The sequence below is a fragment of the Centroberyx affinis genome, unplaced genomic scaffold (assembly GCF_046629955.1).
Source record: "Centroberyx affinis isolate AG114_WGS23_722 - 3 ecotype Tasmania unplaced genomic scaffold, CSIRO-AGI_Caff_v1 ptg001599l_1, whole genome shotgun sequence".
NCBI classification, from domain to species: Eukaryota; Metazoa; Chordata; class Actinopteri; order Beryciformes; family Berycidae; genus Centroberyx; species Centroberyx affinis.
Genome location: NW_027280045.1, coordinates 262,181 through 279,105, shown reverse-complemented (window position 1 = coordinate 279,105; position 16,925 = coordinate 262,181). Strand labels below are relative to the sequence as shown.

General features: G+C 43.7%; 1 protein-coding gene across 3 annotated transcripts in view; it reads right to left on the bottom strand.

Annotated features, from left to right (window-relative positions):
- Positions 1–2,048: 2,048 nt before the first annotated feature.
- faf1 (Fas (TNFRSF6) associated factor 1) overlaps positions 2,049–16,925 on the bottom strand; it is a 73,597-nt gene continuing 58,720 nt past the window's right edge. For 2 of the 3 annotated variants that reach the window (XM_071528001.1, XM_071528000.1), the window contains exons 16-19: positions 15,195–15,275; positions 14,046–14,123; positions 9,928–10,143; positions 2,050–3,180 (exon numbers count right to left, since the gene is read on the bottom strand). In XM_071528001.1, the coding sequence (XP_071384102.1) occupies positions 3,097–3,180; positions 9,928–10,143; positions 14,046–14,123; positions 15,195–15,275 (459 nt within the window). In that variant the 3' untranslated portion in view covers positions 2,050–3,096. Of the gene's footprint in view, positions 3,181–9,927; positions 10,144–14,045; positions 14,124–15,194; positions 15,276–16,925 lie in introns of all 3 variants that reach the window. The other variant, XM_071528002.1, reaches the window with a different exon arrangement.

The following is a 16,925-nucleotide window of genomic DNA, read 5'->3' as shown; positions in this document are numbered from 1 at the left end:
TCTAAAGAGAATTGAATTTCACAATGATTTTGCACAAGCATGTTGAATAATTCACTTTAAAAATATTGCTTATCATATATTTGAACAATTTTGATATATCATGCCTCTCCGATTACTTTACTTTCTAATCAACTTTCATCTGTAATTAGGTGGTTGTCATTGCTCACTCCAGTATCACAGAAACCCTAATCAATATTTAAAGGTTAAAGTCAATTCTAAAATTCCCCTCTCCAAAGTCTGATCAGTCATCAGCTCTTGATTCTGTTAGTCATGAACTTCATTAATCAGAAGTAACAACCAAATTTTAGCCATCTTCATTAAAGTCACTGAAATGTACTGTACTGTAGCATAACTACTTCAGATTATAGCTTACTCTTTGTTTCGGTGAAATTGACCCCAGGAGAATTAAAAATGATAGAAAAACTAATATAAAGCTGCGATTTTCATCACAACACCTGATCATAATTGAATATCCACACCACTATTGTTTCCCACACAGGCCCAGTGGCCCATACAAACTCTTTAGCATTTTGTGGAAAAAACACAGAGATCCAAGACACTCTAAAATCTGTTATAATGCCATTATTTTATTTGGCCAGTCATAATTTAAAGTTAAAAACTGCGCTCAGACTTTAACAGATTCCTGGAGTGCCATTTTCCACATGAGGATCCTTTTATTATCCAAAGACCATCCAAACACACAACCCACAAGTATTCCAGCCTCCTATCCGTTTTCTTTAGTATGACTGGACCACGTTTTTTATGGGAGTTCTTATTTAGAACAAAAGTAGTATCACAAAAAATATTTCTGATCCAAAAATCGCAGCAGTTCACTGTGCTGCACCAACTGCGACTATCACCTCGCCCTTTCGTCTGCCTTATATAAATTCCAGATTCATTAAGTGTGAAAATGGCACATTTGGTGCATCTGCTTGAACCCCTGGCCCGGTCTATTCTGGTCCCGGCTCATTAGACATGTCTCACTGTAATCCAGGCCCCTGTGATCTGCCTGCCTGCCTGCCTGTTTATTGACGAGGGAGAAGTGTTCTTCCTGAGCAGGCGGTCTCTGGCGCTCGCTCCGCTGGGGTTCTCAAACTTTGCCTTTTGCTGACAGCGGAGCCCTGCTGCAGATGGAGGGCTAAGCCGGCGTGATCTCCCAACGCCGAAGGCAGGAAATTAGCCGCGGTGTGGCTGATATTACCAGGTGGTGTCTGGGTGGGAATATTAAAACACTAGTTAAGAGAAGCATGCAAAAAGCAAGCAAGTAGGGAGTTTCGGTCGGTGCTAACGGAGTTGTGATGATACATGTCTAAACTTTGATATCTATAAATCCAGAGATTGAGGCTGAAAAGTGAAGCAACATTGGCCCTCTGTCCAAGTTAACTTGATTCTCATCAGACTGGGTTCTGTGATGTGTGTACCTCTATTAAATCAACCCGCCGCTCCAACTTTAATAAGAAATGGAACATCAATATGAACACCTCCTGTACCAGATATCATGAACTCCAGCAGCCAAGTGTCACAGAACTGCCTTTGTGCTTGACTTCTGCGTTTTTGACCCAGACTTTGGTTTCTGGTGTCTCAGATGTTTAAAGCAAACAGCTGTCAGAGAGAGAAAGATGAAGACAGAGACACCAAGTTTTCACAGCTAACCAAGAAACCGCAGATTTGATAAGATTGGGATCTTGACCCTTTTAGATTGTTTTATAAAAGGAAACCCTCAAGAGTTTGCTGACGTTTACACCGTATTCTGCAGACGCTTCTATTTATATCTTTTGATTAGGACTCTCTAAGGAAACCCCAAACCGCCTCTCTCCACTAATAGGTTTATGAAAAAACCCAACCAGAGAATATCATAATATTTAATGTCAATTAAGATGATCTTCTATTTACTCTGGGCCCCAATAAAAACAATATTTTTATGCCCTACATACCTTCATGAACCTTTGCAAAACCTCAACAAGCCAAAGAAAAACAATTCATACTCTTAAGGCCATCTGAATACGGGAAAAGACTGATGTGTGTGTGTGTGTGTGTGTCCTGTGACCTGTTTCAACAGATTGCTGGCCGAGACACATCCATGTTCATATATATTTTATATAATGTATATCAAACTAAAACTAATACAGCATCAAACTTAAAAAGGATCAAGAAAAAAAAAAAGAAAAGAAAAAAGAGAAAAAAAAACTGAACAACTGAGCAATTTGTTGGCTTGTGGAACAGCGGATGTTAAAACCAGGGGAAGCAGAGAAAGGGGGGCACAGCAGATCCTTGGGGGCGTGGAGGGGGTGGGGGGGTGGGTCCGGTCCGCAGACGGAGGGGTGCAGGGGTGGAAGTTGGGGCGGGGAAGGGTCAGGGGGCATCACTGTTGGGGTGAAAGGTGAAGTTTGGGAGGGGTCGGGGGCACCAGAGGGGCAAATACAGGTGGAGATGAGATAGTCCAGCCTTCTCCGGGTAACGTCTCTTCTTGCTGTTTATTTTTTTTTTTTTTAGCATTTCTTTACTTCAAACACAAAAAACCATGTTCTAAAAAAAGCAGCCTCGGTGTGTTGAACGTGGAGGGGTGGGGGGGTGGGGGACAAGTCCGTTTTTTTTTTTTTTCATCGTGACAATGTTTTGTCTACTCAGTCTCTTAATTCTTTTATCATACTGTGTTGTGTTTGTGTTGTGAGAGAAAACCATGACACAGCAGTCGGTTAGGTGAAGGTAGCGAGAGAGAGAGAGAGACAGAGGGAGGGAGGAGAGGGAGAGAGGGGAAGACAGTAAGGGAGGGAGAGGAAAAACGAGTGTTTGGCTGTGTGCTTGTGATACTGTCTTTGCTCCTCTGTGCGTTACGTGTACACTAGGCATTCATGTACCACGACCAGGCCGAGAGCAGAGAAGCTTACTTACACGTGTGTGTGTGTCTTCGTATGTGCATGCCGTTGTGTTTATGCATGTCTGAGAGGGTGGTGGTCTTTGTGTGTGTGTGTGTGTGTGTGTGTGTGTGTGTGTGTGTGTGTAGGCCCAGATTGCGGGCCCATGCTCGGTGACTAGTGTGTGTCCAGCCAGTTTGTCAGTCAGTCAGTCCCCTCGGCCTATCAGGGGAGCCAGTTCCTAATCTTTAGCCTCAAGGAAGAGCGTCTCCTGTGGAAACAACTTGGCCTCCAGCAGAGTGGACCCTGGATCCAACTGGGTGATCTGTGGAGAGAGAGAGAGAGGGAGAGAGAGAGAAAGAGAGATAGAGGGAGAGAGAGAGAGAAAGAGAACGTTAGACCATCACCAAACTTGGCCTAATACCTCACATTCAGTCATTCAGCACTGGGTGAAATCCCTTGGTGACTGTCCCACCGTAAATGCCCTGCCATCCAGTCTAGAGGAGGGTGGAGTGTGTTAGCGCCGACTGCCTTGAGAGTGTGTGTGTGTGTGAGAGAGAGTGTGTGTGTGTATTATTCTAACATAATGTTTAAAAGGCTAGACAGAGAGGCAGTAATCTGAGCGGCCGGAGCTTCGTTTCCCTAAGAGGTCCGTCAGGTTTGTTTTCTTAAGAAGGCTCCGATCCAGAACAAACCACTGAAGGTTACAGGACGGGCCCGTCTTAGTGTGAGAGAGAGAGTGTGTGTGTTCTAAAAGCTCGTTGGTGTGTGTGTATGTGTGTGTGAGAGAGAGATGGGGGAATTGGGAGAACAGTGTGTGTTTTTTGACGGTTAATAATGACTAATTTCCCTATTACAAAGGCCAAACAGTAACGCAGCCCACAGTGGGAGGCAAAGAAATACTCACGACAACCGTCATTCTCTAAAAGAAGCACAGGAATAATGCAATACCACCCACAACGGAGCTGATCAAGTTAGCCATGTTAACATGAAGGGGGTCTAACCTGTGCTGTTCAAAATGGGACACACTGACACACACACACACACACTCTGACACCCACCCAGCCTGCGGGCCTCTTAGCTTATGTGAGCTAATCGCTGGAGGGGTCGAGTTACATAGGGCCGGTCTAACACCTGGGCTGAATGGGCCGTGTGACAGCGAGGCGGTGTGACACTGAGATGTGTCCAGGGCTTATCTGATGCCTGCGGTGTCAGCCCCTCTGATTAGGACTCCTATTCTAACACCATGGAAAGATAATTAACCAGCTCGCTGTACCTGCTCTAGAAGGTCAAAGGGCAAGCTGAGCCGGGTAAAAGTCGACCTCACAACAGACAGAGGTGATAGTTCTCTGAGGCCTTCTATTGTAGGGAACGAAACGTGAACTGTGACCATGAACCGACCCAGAACTTCACCTATAGCTTCATCTTCACCTTTTGTAGACCGTGCTGATTGTCTCCGTCACTGTAGGAAACAATCAGGTTTTTGTTTTTTTTGACAAAAGTGTAAAGGTTACTAGAGTCAAACCCTCCTCTGTGCACCATTCCCAGTAAATGAACATATCGCTATTGTCAGGTGACAACCATGTAACTCCAATTTTGTTGATTTTCATTTTTTTTTACTTTGAAGTTGAAGGATTACATGCTCCTCTGTGGGTTCAGGGAATTCTACAACCCTTGGTGCTTACAAAACCCTTTAAAAGCCCACTGGATAAACTCAAAATTGCATGGTGGTTGAGCTAAAAACAAGGCTGAAAAGTTGACATTTTGGAGGCACAAGGTTTTCACCCAACAGCGACGATAGGTGGAAACGTTCAATATGACGAAAACAGCCACCTACAGAGATTAGCGGTGTCTAAACCCAAAAATCTCTGGAACTAGAATGGTATCGGAGGATTCAAAGAAAAGGGTAAGAGAGAAAAGAAGAAGGGCAAGTAAATTAGGAGAAGGTGAGGAGGATATCTCAGCATAAGCCAACCTATCCAACTCCCAAGGGTGGTTGGAAATGTCACACCAGCGGCAGCGTCTTTGACTCCGTGTCTTTCATCTCCTCGTCCTCATTTCAATGTGTCATTTAGACTCTTGACTTCTCAACGGGGTCCTGGGGAGCCTGGCGCTGGCAGGGAGGGGCTGTCACACCAACCTTATGCACCTCACCTAGTTAACCGCCTCATAGCACTGCGGGGGGGGGGGGGGGGGCGAGATGGCACCATGAGAAATAAAATGGCGTGAGTCTTTGTGTGTGTGAGTGTGCTGCAAACAGCTTCCATCCCAAAAGTGGGGAAAAAAAACGACCAACACGGCTGCTTAGTTCCTTTTCCCACCTCAGGAGCGGCGCTTCGCAAATGGCTGCCATGCTAATGAACCCGACAGGCTGTTATGACACCACAGCATCAGGTAGGAGTAAATGAGACTTTGGGGTGGAGCAGGTGTGTGTGGGTGTGTGTATGCGGAGTAAGCGAGAGTGTGTGTGTGGATGTGTGCGCTCTGAGTGAATTCGGGTGCGAGTTTGTGTTTGTAGCGCACGAATGTGCACTAGGGAGAGAAAACGGGGGGAGAGCAGCATCTGACTCTGAAAAAGAAAGTAGGGAAACAAGATGCCACACTGACACAGGAGACGGGCGCCATCGGTGATTGTTTACATTGTTATCCAATTAACAGACCATAAGCATGGAGGCATCTGTCAACAAACAAAGCTGTTGTTTTTCCTCTGCTCTGCCTAAGCCATATTCTCCTCTCCTGCGCCTACACACAGCCATGCATACATACATACATACATTCATAAGACAGACACAATCTAGCTCTCTGGTTTGCACTTTGTTCTCAACCTTGAGTCAATATAGTTTCAATCAACCAATTTGGATCAAATCAATCAGTTACTTGTTGAAATAGGGAATTGTCTGACTAATTAAAGTAAGTGAATTAATTTCAAAAGATTTTCAATTTACTAAATAGCCTATATTCAACAAGGTTTTCCTGTTTGTTAATTAAAAATACATCTTAAATTGACTGAATAAAAACTGAATTGAACTCTGTGTGCTTGAAATAATAAAATCACAAGGCATAATACGACACCAGCAAATCTAATTTTAAAACCTGGAACCAAACAAAAAGACAGATGGCATTTCTCGGCAATCTTTGATATTTTATCTTTTTTTCCCTATGAAAAATTGTATGAAAATGTTTGTATATTTGGATGTATCGTAAACAATCTGCCATCACATTTCACAATAAAATAATAACTAATGTCAACCCCATGTAATTGTCATTAGCAACCAGCAGATTTCATCATGGTTAATATCACGTAATTAGCACCTGAGGTGAAGTTTAAAATAAATACCGGAATTGTAAATCACTTCATCCAAATGAATAAAACACATTGATAACAGGGGAGGCAACGCTAAGCAACGCTGAGCAAAGAAAGAAAGAAAGGGAAAATAAACACAGGCCCTCAAGATGTCCGTTTCCAACATAATCAAACGCGCAGCTGAAATAACGCATTTTTAATGAAGCCATTACAGGCCCTACTATGTTAATTAAAACCAAATAACTTGTCTGTTTTAAACTAGTGTTGTCAAGTGTTTATTTGGCCAATTACAAAAGCAGTGGGAGATCATTATCTGGTGCCAGGAGCGATGACAACACGTAGCGCCGGGGCGTGAACAGAAAAGAACAGACCAGAATACGGCACTTCAAAGAGACGACTGCGCCGCACAGGCTGGATGAGGGGGGAGGATAGAGGGGGGGGGGGACAGGGAATGGGGAAGAAACAGAACAGAAAGGGAGAGAGTAAGTGGAGTGAGAGAAAAGAAGAATGAACAAGTCGAGGGGGGAAAAAATTTAGAAAGGGAAAAGAAAGGGAGTCGGGGAAAGAGGGAGAAGGCACATGGCGAAGGAGAGGGTACAAAGCGAAAGAAAAGCTTTCGAGGGATGGAGGGACTGCGTGAGCAGGAGAGAGGGAGGTAGAGGGGCAGGAGGAGACGGAAACGGGAGCGAAAAGGGAGACGAGAAGAGAGGGAAAAAAGGAGGGAAGAGGAGAGGGAGAGGGCTGAAGGCCGGGAGAGGGGCTGGGATCCCCGGGGAATGTGATGAAGAGAACAGCTTTCAACATTAAGGGATCTGGGGAGATATTGGCCTCTGTGCGTGGCCTAGGATGGAGCCAAGGCAATACACACACACATACACACACACACACACACACACACACACACACCTATTCACTTCATATCCATGTTCAGAGATGGGGCAGAGTGCCATACAGCTATATAAAGCTACTACATCCTAACTGCCACAGAGGTAAGTTTGTGATACGTGGACAGGATATTATAAGGACGGTCTTGAGGAAGCGACCGCGAATGAAACTACTTTAACAATAAACTGCAATAGTTCTTCCTGTGAACATGACTCTTTGAGATACCAGATACTGGGGGAAAAATCACCGGTATAACAGATGTAAAATCTATTTCAGTACGGCGCAGAGCTTCTTCTATGGCACTGTTTATTTTCTCTGCATCTTAAGTTTTGTCTAAGAATCATTCGGGCCAATCCACATGCTCCTAACATTAGGTTGAGACGGAGCTGGGAGATGGATTAGGAGAAGGGGAAACCAGGAAGAGAGTACAGTATCACAGTGAGAAGAATAATATGCTGGTTAGACAGTGTTTGGGTGTCTATGAGCGGATTGCTGAGTGGAACAAATGGATCGGTTATTACACCATGCAGTCTAAACATGCTCACCGCTAGCTGAGGGAAAAACAATCTCAGGCCTCTCTGAACAGCGGATTGCGATCACCCAGAGTCAAAGACAAGGGAGGAAATTCTTGAATGAAAAGCTGAAAACTGAAACACTAATAGTCTCCCCCCTTTCTCAAACTCACTGACAGTCATAGAAACTAAGAAAGGGTTAGTTCCCTGAGCACGGCTAAGCCTAGTACAAATGATGCCAGTGTAAGGCCGGCTGTAGTACTGAAGAGATAAGCCACAGATACCAAATGTTGAGGAAGAGACTGAATCCAAAAAATTGGAGACTAATAGACTCTTATTGGCTAAGCGACAGGAAGGTGGCACAAGCACGAGACAAAGATATCCCATTTGGCTCTATCTTTCTATCTCGAGAAAGTGTCAAAAAGTTGATTTACAAACAGGAATGCAACTGTTACCAGACATTTCTACACACATTTGTACACATGATTATGGATTCACAATACAGTCCTTTCTCCTTGTCAATCACACATTAGTTTCTGCCACAGATATCAGAACAACTACATTCAAAGTTCTAAAACTGAAACTAATAAAACAAATAATTTCTGTTGCTACAGTTGGATGAATGCAATGGAAATTAAGTAGGAGGACAGAGAGGGAAAGAAAGAGAGAAAGAGTGACACTGCACAAAGCGACAGAAAACTAGAAAAGGGAAAGAAGGTTTCAACAGTTGTGGTGTATTACAAATGCAATAGTGGTCTATCCTCTATCCTCTGATCCTGGCAGAGCAACAGTGAGAGCGTCTGGACGGGATGGAGGCTCTCTATGCTCCCTCTCATTTAATTACAACACAGAGCTGCAGGATTAGACAGGGGCCTGTGTTCACAGCCTCATACTGGCACTACCAATGATCTGCTTTCCTCCTCTCTTTCCCCAAATCTCTTGCCTTTTTGTTTTCTGGAATTATCTCCCATCTTCCTCTTTTTAATATCTTCTCCGCTTGTCTTTTTCTATCCTCTTCTCTCTCAGATTGTTTCTCTGATTAAATCTTTTCTTTGTTTAAGCTTTCCTCGTCTCTGTTCTCTTTCCACTAGTTCTGCACTGTCACCATCCACTTCTCTCCTCTCTACCCCCCTAATCCTCCCATCCTGTTTCTGCCGGAATTTCATCTGCGATGCAGACACATCTTTATCTCTGTCTCAAACACATGTTTACTCTTGATTATAAAGAGACAACTGTGAATCCTTTAAGTGACAAAGTTGTGAGCGGGGCATGTGTTTGCTTGAAAATATTTGTGTATGTGTTGAAGTGTGTGATTGTGACGAAATGAAGTGTGTGATCTACGCGTTAATGTGTGTGTTAGTTTGAGGTGTTTGTGCCCCAGTGGTCCCTACAGACTATGATGGCACACTGCCTGGGCAAGCCTTCACACACACACACTTACACATACACACACACCTCTACCAACTACCACAACCCACCCCTCCACATGCACTCCTCTCTTGATTAATGGAAATCTCATTTTTGTTTCCAGCAGCATGGCTAATTAAGCTGGTAGTTAAAACAGTGCTCATTAGCTAGCTTCCACAGAGCGACCCAGCCCTCTAATGACTGGTTGTAGCTGGCTGGCTGCTGCCGGGCTACAGCCGAAGAGCCATAGAGAATACTACTGTTAGTGCTGACAACTGTATCCTAACACAGACATAGTGTACTGTATTCACAACGGACTGATACTAATTAATATTCACTGAATAATACATGTGCGCAGGTGGATGGATTTACAGTTGGCTTAACTCGCTCAGTCACAGGTACGAGTAAACACACACTGACGCATGAAGGCACGCAGCGCACACGCTCAAACTTTGACAAAATAATAATGATAAACATCAAGAAAAACAAACACAAACACAGAAACAACAAAAGATCCTCTAACTACTGTCCCCATTTCCCTCCTCTCACAGCCATGGCCCGAGGTTACCCAGCAGACCTCAGGATGGGACGGAAGAGCCAATTACAGCTGTGGATCTCTCCAGCAGAGATGCTAGCTAAGGCCGAGAACACCGCACAGCCTGCTGCTGCTCGTCTGGGGTGACGGCAAATTTATCACTCATTTGTGCTTGAAGGACAGAGGACTGTTGTGAAGGACTACACTAAACCGAGAGGGGATGAGGGGATAATTCATCTCCCATCTTGGTGAAAATGGCTTTCCCTGCCCCGCTGTGTATTTAACAGCTCTAGTGTGTTAGTCCGAAAAGCCCTTTCAAAGGAAGTATATTTCTGTGAGAGAAAGTAGTGAACGGTTTGTGTGTGTGTGTGTGTGTGTGTGTGTGTGTGTGTGTGTGCATGTTTGTAAGAGAGTAAGTATACCACGTACATTTCTACGGGGGAAGGTGGTGAGCAGCTTGAACTCGTCGAAGGGGTATCCCTTGGAGGCCACAAAGTCAAAGAGGACCTGGAGCTTACAGCTGCCCAGGAAACGCCTTTCCAGGAACTCGCCACTCGGTGTGCGGATACGCAGCTTGCTGATTGGCTCTTCTCGGTCCTCGGCGGGCTCTGGCGGTAGGGCCTGCTCCAATGACAAGCGGATGGCCTGAAAGACGGGGTGGGACAAAGATAGTAAAGAGTTAGATTGGGGTCAGTACACAAATCAATGTGCTAACCGCATATTTCAAAACACATTTTGGAGACATCCCATAATGACTGGAGACATGTCACACTTTCTATTATGCCAATTGCCACACCGTTAAAAGGTGGATTTTCTTGTTTGTAAAAGACAGAGGTAAGAGAGACAATATAAATTCTGTTGTTGTGATCACATTGGACAAGTGATGGTTAAAAAAATGCAAACAGAAGGCTGAGGATTGCTCCAACTCGGACGAATATATCCAATTTTTTCCCACTTCATAAAATGATGGATGCTCTTTCAAAGCCTACAATGCCCAGTACAAGAATGTTCATCTTAGGAGAATACGAGAACAATTATTGAAAGACCAGTGTAGAATAAACAGTGTTTATAGACATGGCAGTCATCCACAGCGCTGACTGAGAGTAGACGAAAGACTAAGAATGGTTTAGATCCTAAGTACACACGGACCTTACAGGTACTTGTGGGATACAGCTGTCATTTGTGCTGCTGCCATTCTCCTTTTAAGCTTAAGTCATTAAATGTTTCTATTTTACAGTCTGTTGAGAGCAGAGATAGCCCAATATGAAAATGCCAACGTGGTTAATATGTGGATGATCAGATTTGGTTCAATAATGGTTCAAATATGTGGTTTGGGTGGGAATCTATGAGCAGAGGCCAAGTACATACCTGGCTTGCATGCTTTTCCAGCTTAGCCCTACCTCTCTGTGATTATCTACTTGAAATAAAACCAAGATCCATCAGTAACACTAGTGATTAAAAAGATGATGACACACTGCGCAACCATGGATGACAAACAAGCCAAAAAGTTGCCCCCACAGTGATTACAGCACTGTTGCTTCACATTGATCAGAGGATCTTGTTGTCCTGAGAAATATGATTAAATTAGTTGCCCTGTGTCTCACCCTGTTCCCTAATGCCTGCCATAGCTCAAAAGGTTGCCAAGTAGCATTTCACTAAGTAAAAAAAAAAACAGCCCAGCGTACTCCTAGTGCTTCACGCTTCCTTTGTGTTCCTTAATCATCCTGTTAGGCAGATTTGAGATTTAGCTTCTTGAATATATCAGTGTCTTTCACCTAAAGCTTAAAGTTTCATAAGAAGATTTCAAACCCCCCGATATCTTCTTTTGCAGACCAGGTTTATCCACCTTTCCCCATCAACTCTAGGTCAGAGAATACTGTCTACACCACAATACAGTGAAGGTGGCTTTGCTGGTACAAAAGACTACCATCAGCTGTCATCTTCAACGGCAAAGCTAATCAACTCTCCTGTGTCCTAAAGACCAGGCTCCAGCCTCTCCCTCGAGCCTTCCTCTCCTCTCTGCTCCTGCCCCTCCCCTCCTTCCCCCCGGCTTGTTGTTCCTGTTGGGCCAGCCGGGGAGCATATGCTGTGACAACACGCCCCGGCTTTATTTACACACCATAATGCAATTATATTTCATAAGAGTGTACAACAGTAGCTCATTAGCAGCTTCTGGTGTTGGGTGGGCAGGGCAGGGCGCGTGCCGCTCCGCTATCCCAGCTCCCTCAGGTGTAAGAGCTGATGCTGACTGAGTTAAAGGGGCCCCCGGGGGTGGACGAACACACACACACACACACACACACACACACACACACACACACACACACAGACAGGAGGACGTGTGCGGTGGTGGACACAACGACAGAGAGACACTCAGTTAGTAAACCACACACACAAGCACGGACAAACACACACACTCAAATGAGTGGTAGCGTCCCTAAAGAAACCACAGGACACACGCCCGGTCGAGCCTGGGGCCCAGGCTGTTCCACACAAATAAGTCAGAAGCATCCATCCATCCATTTATCCACCTCTCCAGCTCTGCTCGGCTAACCACAGAAAGCAAACAGATGACGGGTGGGAAGGAAAGGTGCACCTGACAGCCACACTTCTGTATGCTAAGACCCCATGAAGGTGGTAAATAGTAATGTCAACCCACACAGGCACATGGAACACACACACACACACACACACACACACACACACACACACACACACACAGCTCCCTCCCTCAATTCACCTACTCTTACTTTCATCTCCCTCTTCTTTGCACAAAGGCACAAAATCATAGAGAAAGCGTTCCCACTAGCATTGTCCTCTCTCTGGTGGCTGCTGGTGTTTTTGTTGTGTCTGAAATGTCTGTGCCATACTAGGTTACTGCCTCATAAGTCTAAGCTGAAAAATGCTTAGAAAAAAAAAAACACAAGCTATCATGAGTTCAAAAGTGAAAAAATTCTTCATCATGGGTTCTTAACTTTTTCAGCAAGGGAACCAAATGAGGAATTCATTATCCACAACGTTCAACAACAGCGGATTAAATTCACTGTTTTATAGCTTTTATTATAATGTTTTGACATTTTGTTTATTGTGTCGTTTGTTGGTTTTGTGATAACTGAATTTCTCTCCAGGACAAACACAATTAGACAGAGTCATAATACATCTAATAATAAACAAATAATAATAAATAATAAAGTAAGTCATTTTTCTGTCTATCTTTCTGTGTGCCTATCTATGGATCCAGGCTAATTAGAACTACAACTACATATGACAACATATCTTGTCATGTTGGGACAGAAGGAGTTGTTCTCATGACCCATATAAGGTCCTGACCAACAGTTTAAGAAACCAGGGTTAGCATTGTCAACCTCCAGCAGCTGTTGTTGGGTCTCCTGTTTATGAATATCTAGACTGTAGCACAACGCTAGTCCGTTGGCACAGGAGAAACCATGGAAACCATGGTGCTTGGTTAGACAGCAGTGATATAATTAGGAAGGACAGGGTCATGGTGGCCTTTGTTGTTTAAAACACACAAGTGCGCACACACGCACGCACAGTTTGGTTTGTGGACTACAGTGATATAATTAAGAAGGCCCAGCCCGGGGGTCTTTTGTTGTCGTCTGTTTAACTTAAGTGACAAATCACCTGAGCGAGCCGGGTCACCTGATACCTCTCAGCGCCCCGAGGCTCACTGCTGAGTAAACAACAATCAGCGAGGACTACACTGTATAACTATAGACTATATTACAACACTGGTGCCATCCTCGCAGACTATTATTGTTTTCCTGCATGCGTGAGTGCGTGTCTGCCTGTGTGTGTGTTTGCTCCCTCTTCACATACAATAATTGTTTTCGAGTGAATATGAGTGTTTGCTTAGGCTGTGTGTGTGTGTGCGTGCGTGTATATGTGTGTGTGTGTTTGTGCGTGTATATGTATATGAATTGCCCAAGTCTTTTGTTCACTTGGGTTTCAATATGAGGCTGTGTGCTATACCAATACAACGCAGTTAATGGAACAATAACTTGTGTGTATGTAAGGTGACATTTACAGGGATGGGCCTCACTGTAATTAGGACCTTTCAGTCTTTTAAAAATGGTTGTATGAATGTTCACCGGCACCACACATGCAAAACAAGTATGCTTCAGTGACTGGCAGGTATTATCAATACCACAATCTAATTGACTCATTATTCTGAGGTGACAGTATGACAGAAATAAAAACCACAGCACAACTGACTGCTGGGTTCTGCGTTTTGTATTTTGTTTTACCAGCTCCTAAAATGCATTCATGCTACTAAGAAAACTGAAAAAGAAGCACATGGGAAACTGGCCATCCTAACACAAGTTGGGATGGCCAGTTTCAATTATTTTCACAGATCATCCTTCTGCGTTTCTTTCCTGGGTTCCTAAATGTTTCTCTTTTGGAAGAGCATGTGCTCCCTCATATCACCGTACAGCGCTGCACTGATAGACCAAGATGAAATATGAGTAATATTGGAGTAATCTCTATCGTGCCAGAATGAGCTGGTAGGAAGTGGTTGTCCTCCTCACCTCCTTCTCTTCCTCCTGCTCCTTCCTCATCTGTTCCAGGCGAACCTGCTCAGCCTCTTCTCTCTCCTGGGCTTCTCTCTGAAATAGAATCAAACACATTTAATTCAAATTTCATCATGTGGGATCGGACAATAGAGTCAAAGTCAAAATACCTAATGGATTACAAAATTGTTACAGTGTTTCCCACAGGTTGTCAGTTTATTTTGCTGGGAGGGTGTGGTTACTGTGGTTGATTTACCAAACCCCCCAAAACTGCAACTCATATTTTTTCAAGCACTAAAGTCTCTAAATCTAGTATAAGCTGATGCCATTATTGGGGCTACATTTCAAACTGTCTCTCCATTCACTTTGTGTCGGCACAGACACAAAAGAGAAAGAGCACAGATGCACTGCTTCATGGGTGCAATGAATTATGGTCATTGTAGTTCACAAACATGCTTTTGGATGATGACAGGATGATGTGGCAGGACATAACGTATAAGAGGGATCATTCAAAAATGGAAAGCAATGGGATATCTGATAGGGAGAGAAAGGCAATGTTATTTGATGGGAGGGACGGGATTGTTAAAAAATCTGAAGTTTTTACTGGTAGGCCTCCTGGTAGATGATGAGGTCACCACTAAAGGATTTTCCAGGAAGTTAAAGTAATGAGATTTTTATATAAAAACACAAGAAAATATTGGGTTTTTTTTTTCCATTTTTGTGGCATAATTGTCAAATAACCGTATGGTGTGATAGTTTGAATGAGCTAAAAAGGTGAAAAGTAATTTTTCATTTCAGTGTGACTTTAAATCTTGACTGTTTGAGAGAGAACTGCCAGTTTCATGCATGACTGCACCCAAAATTAATCCAAACCAAAATTTACTTGGCTGGCTGTTTAATTTACCTGGGCAGGTTGCCCAAATATTAACATTGCATGGGAAACACTGTGTTATGAGCAACACACATTAGTTAAAACTCCTACAATAAGAAAACTGGGGTGATGTTGCCCATTTAAAAGAAAATGAACTCAAAGCAACAGTATAAGCGGTGCTCAGCTTATCCTTTATTATTTTTAAATGAGAAAATGCATTGTGTACTGTACCCACAACCACCTCAGACTACAGTCATACAAGCAGATTAGTGTCCTAAACTTTATTTTGAACGTACCTTCTTACGGTCAGCCTCTAGAGACAGACGGTAGGCCTCGTCCTGTTCTCTCTTCACCATCTCCCTCGCCTCGCGCTCGTCCTGGGTAGAGGGAGGGAGAAAAGAAAGGGGGCCCATTAGTAGACGCCACAATAAAAGGATACACAAGGACAAAACATCTAAGCTGAGGTGCCGGGCGTGGGAGCCAGAAAGAGCCTAACAAAAGAAAATGCAGAATGTCATGTGTGGTTGCGTACAAACACCAGGTATGAAAGAGTTGCAGCAGGGAGGAATTCATTCCGACCTGGCCTTCCTTTACCAGACCCTGGGCCTCTTATGTTCTCTCCCCTCATCTCCATTTCACTGTCCCCTTCTCTTTCATTCACTCTCCCTCTCTTCCTGTTTGTACAGAGGGAAGGGGACAGGCGGCCTTTCTCTCTCTACCTGCTGTGGTTACAAAGTGTTTTTATAAAGACAGGGACTAAATAAGTGCGTCCATTGTGTTAATAGCACACAGTCATTTGTTGCCTATATTCTGAAGCCCCATGCTGTGTGGCAGCCAGGATGTGGCAAGGTAAGGCTATTGTGACGATCAGAGGGCTAATGTGGAGCTAGGCCGGGGCTAAGCGAAAGGACAGTGTGTATTGTTGCATTGAATCTGAAAATGCAAAGGATACATTTGTGCTTTTGGTCCGCATAATAACTGACCTTTGAAAGGAAACTGTAAAAGAATGGCAGAGCGGGACAAAAGCATCAAAAGTGGCCCTGTTCAATGCAATGGTCCCGAGTCACGCAACAAAGTCACTTGTTCATGAAAGATATTAGTGTATGATACTTATGTTTTTGTTTTATTAAATATACAGTGCATCAAGGCTAGAGAGCGCGACCACTTTTTCCTACTCTTTGATTCTTACGTTGTACCACTGTAATATGTGAAAAGTTGTTAAAAAACAAACAACTGCACTGAAGAACGACTGAAGCCCAAAATGCCCTGGAGGCCTGAGACGTCACACTCGTTTTCAACTGCTTTCACTGACCTGACGTGGACGAGAGGCGTCAAGTGAAACGTCAAACTACCTTGATGTGTCTGCTCCGAACATAGTGTGATTTTGGAGCGTCAACAGAGCAATAGCTGTTGTTCAGAGTGAACACTGACCTTACCTTTGGGGGCAAAAAGAAACAGTTAATGAAATTTTCCCAATAGGAAGTATTTTCAACTTTGTATCTCGGCAAATAACATATGATGCATTTTTTAAATAAATTTCTAATTTGTAGAGGTCTATTTGAGGGTGTTTTTGGATTTCGTTCATTAGCTTTTCCACATCTATGTCTTAGCTGCTCATCAAGTCGGCTAGAAGTATGCTGCCTTCAAGTGCTGCTCATAAAGTCCTCATAAGCTCATTTTAGTGCTTTTAGTCAGAAAAAACAAAATAGAATGCGTAAGAAAAGTATTTTTTCTTTTCATTTCTATGTCTTTTGCTCCAAACCAATATTGTACATGCCTGGGGATATGTCAGGCTGCTCTTCACATGATGCGTGTAAAATGACCTGAATATGGCCCTTGCCGCTGACAGATGCAAAACACACTCATAACAACCTGCAGTGAGTAGTCAGTCGGTTACTAACTGCTAAGCTAAAACACAGACAACCATAGGAATGACTGGGGAATCAGTGAGGTTGGTTTTAGTCGGAATGTGGCTGTCCAGCTGCTCCGTTTCCAGACAGACACAAAAGTCAGTGTCAAAGTGGAAT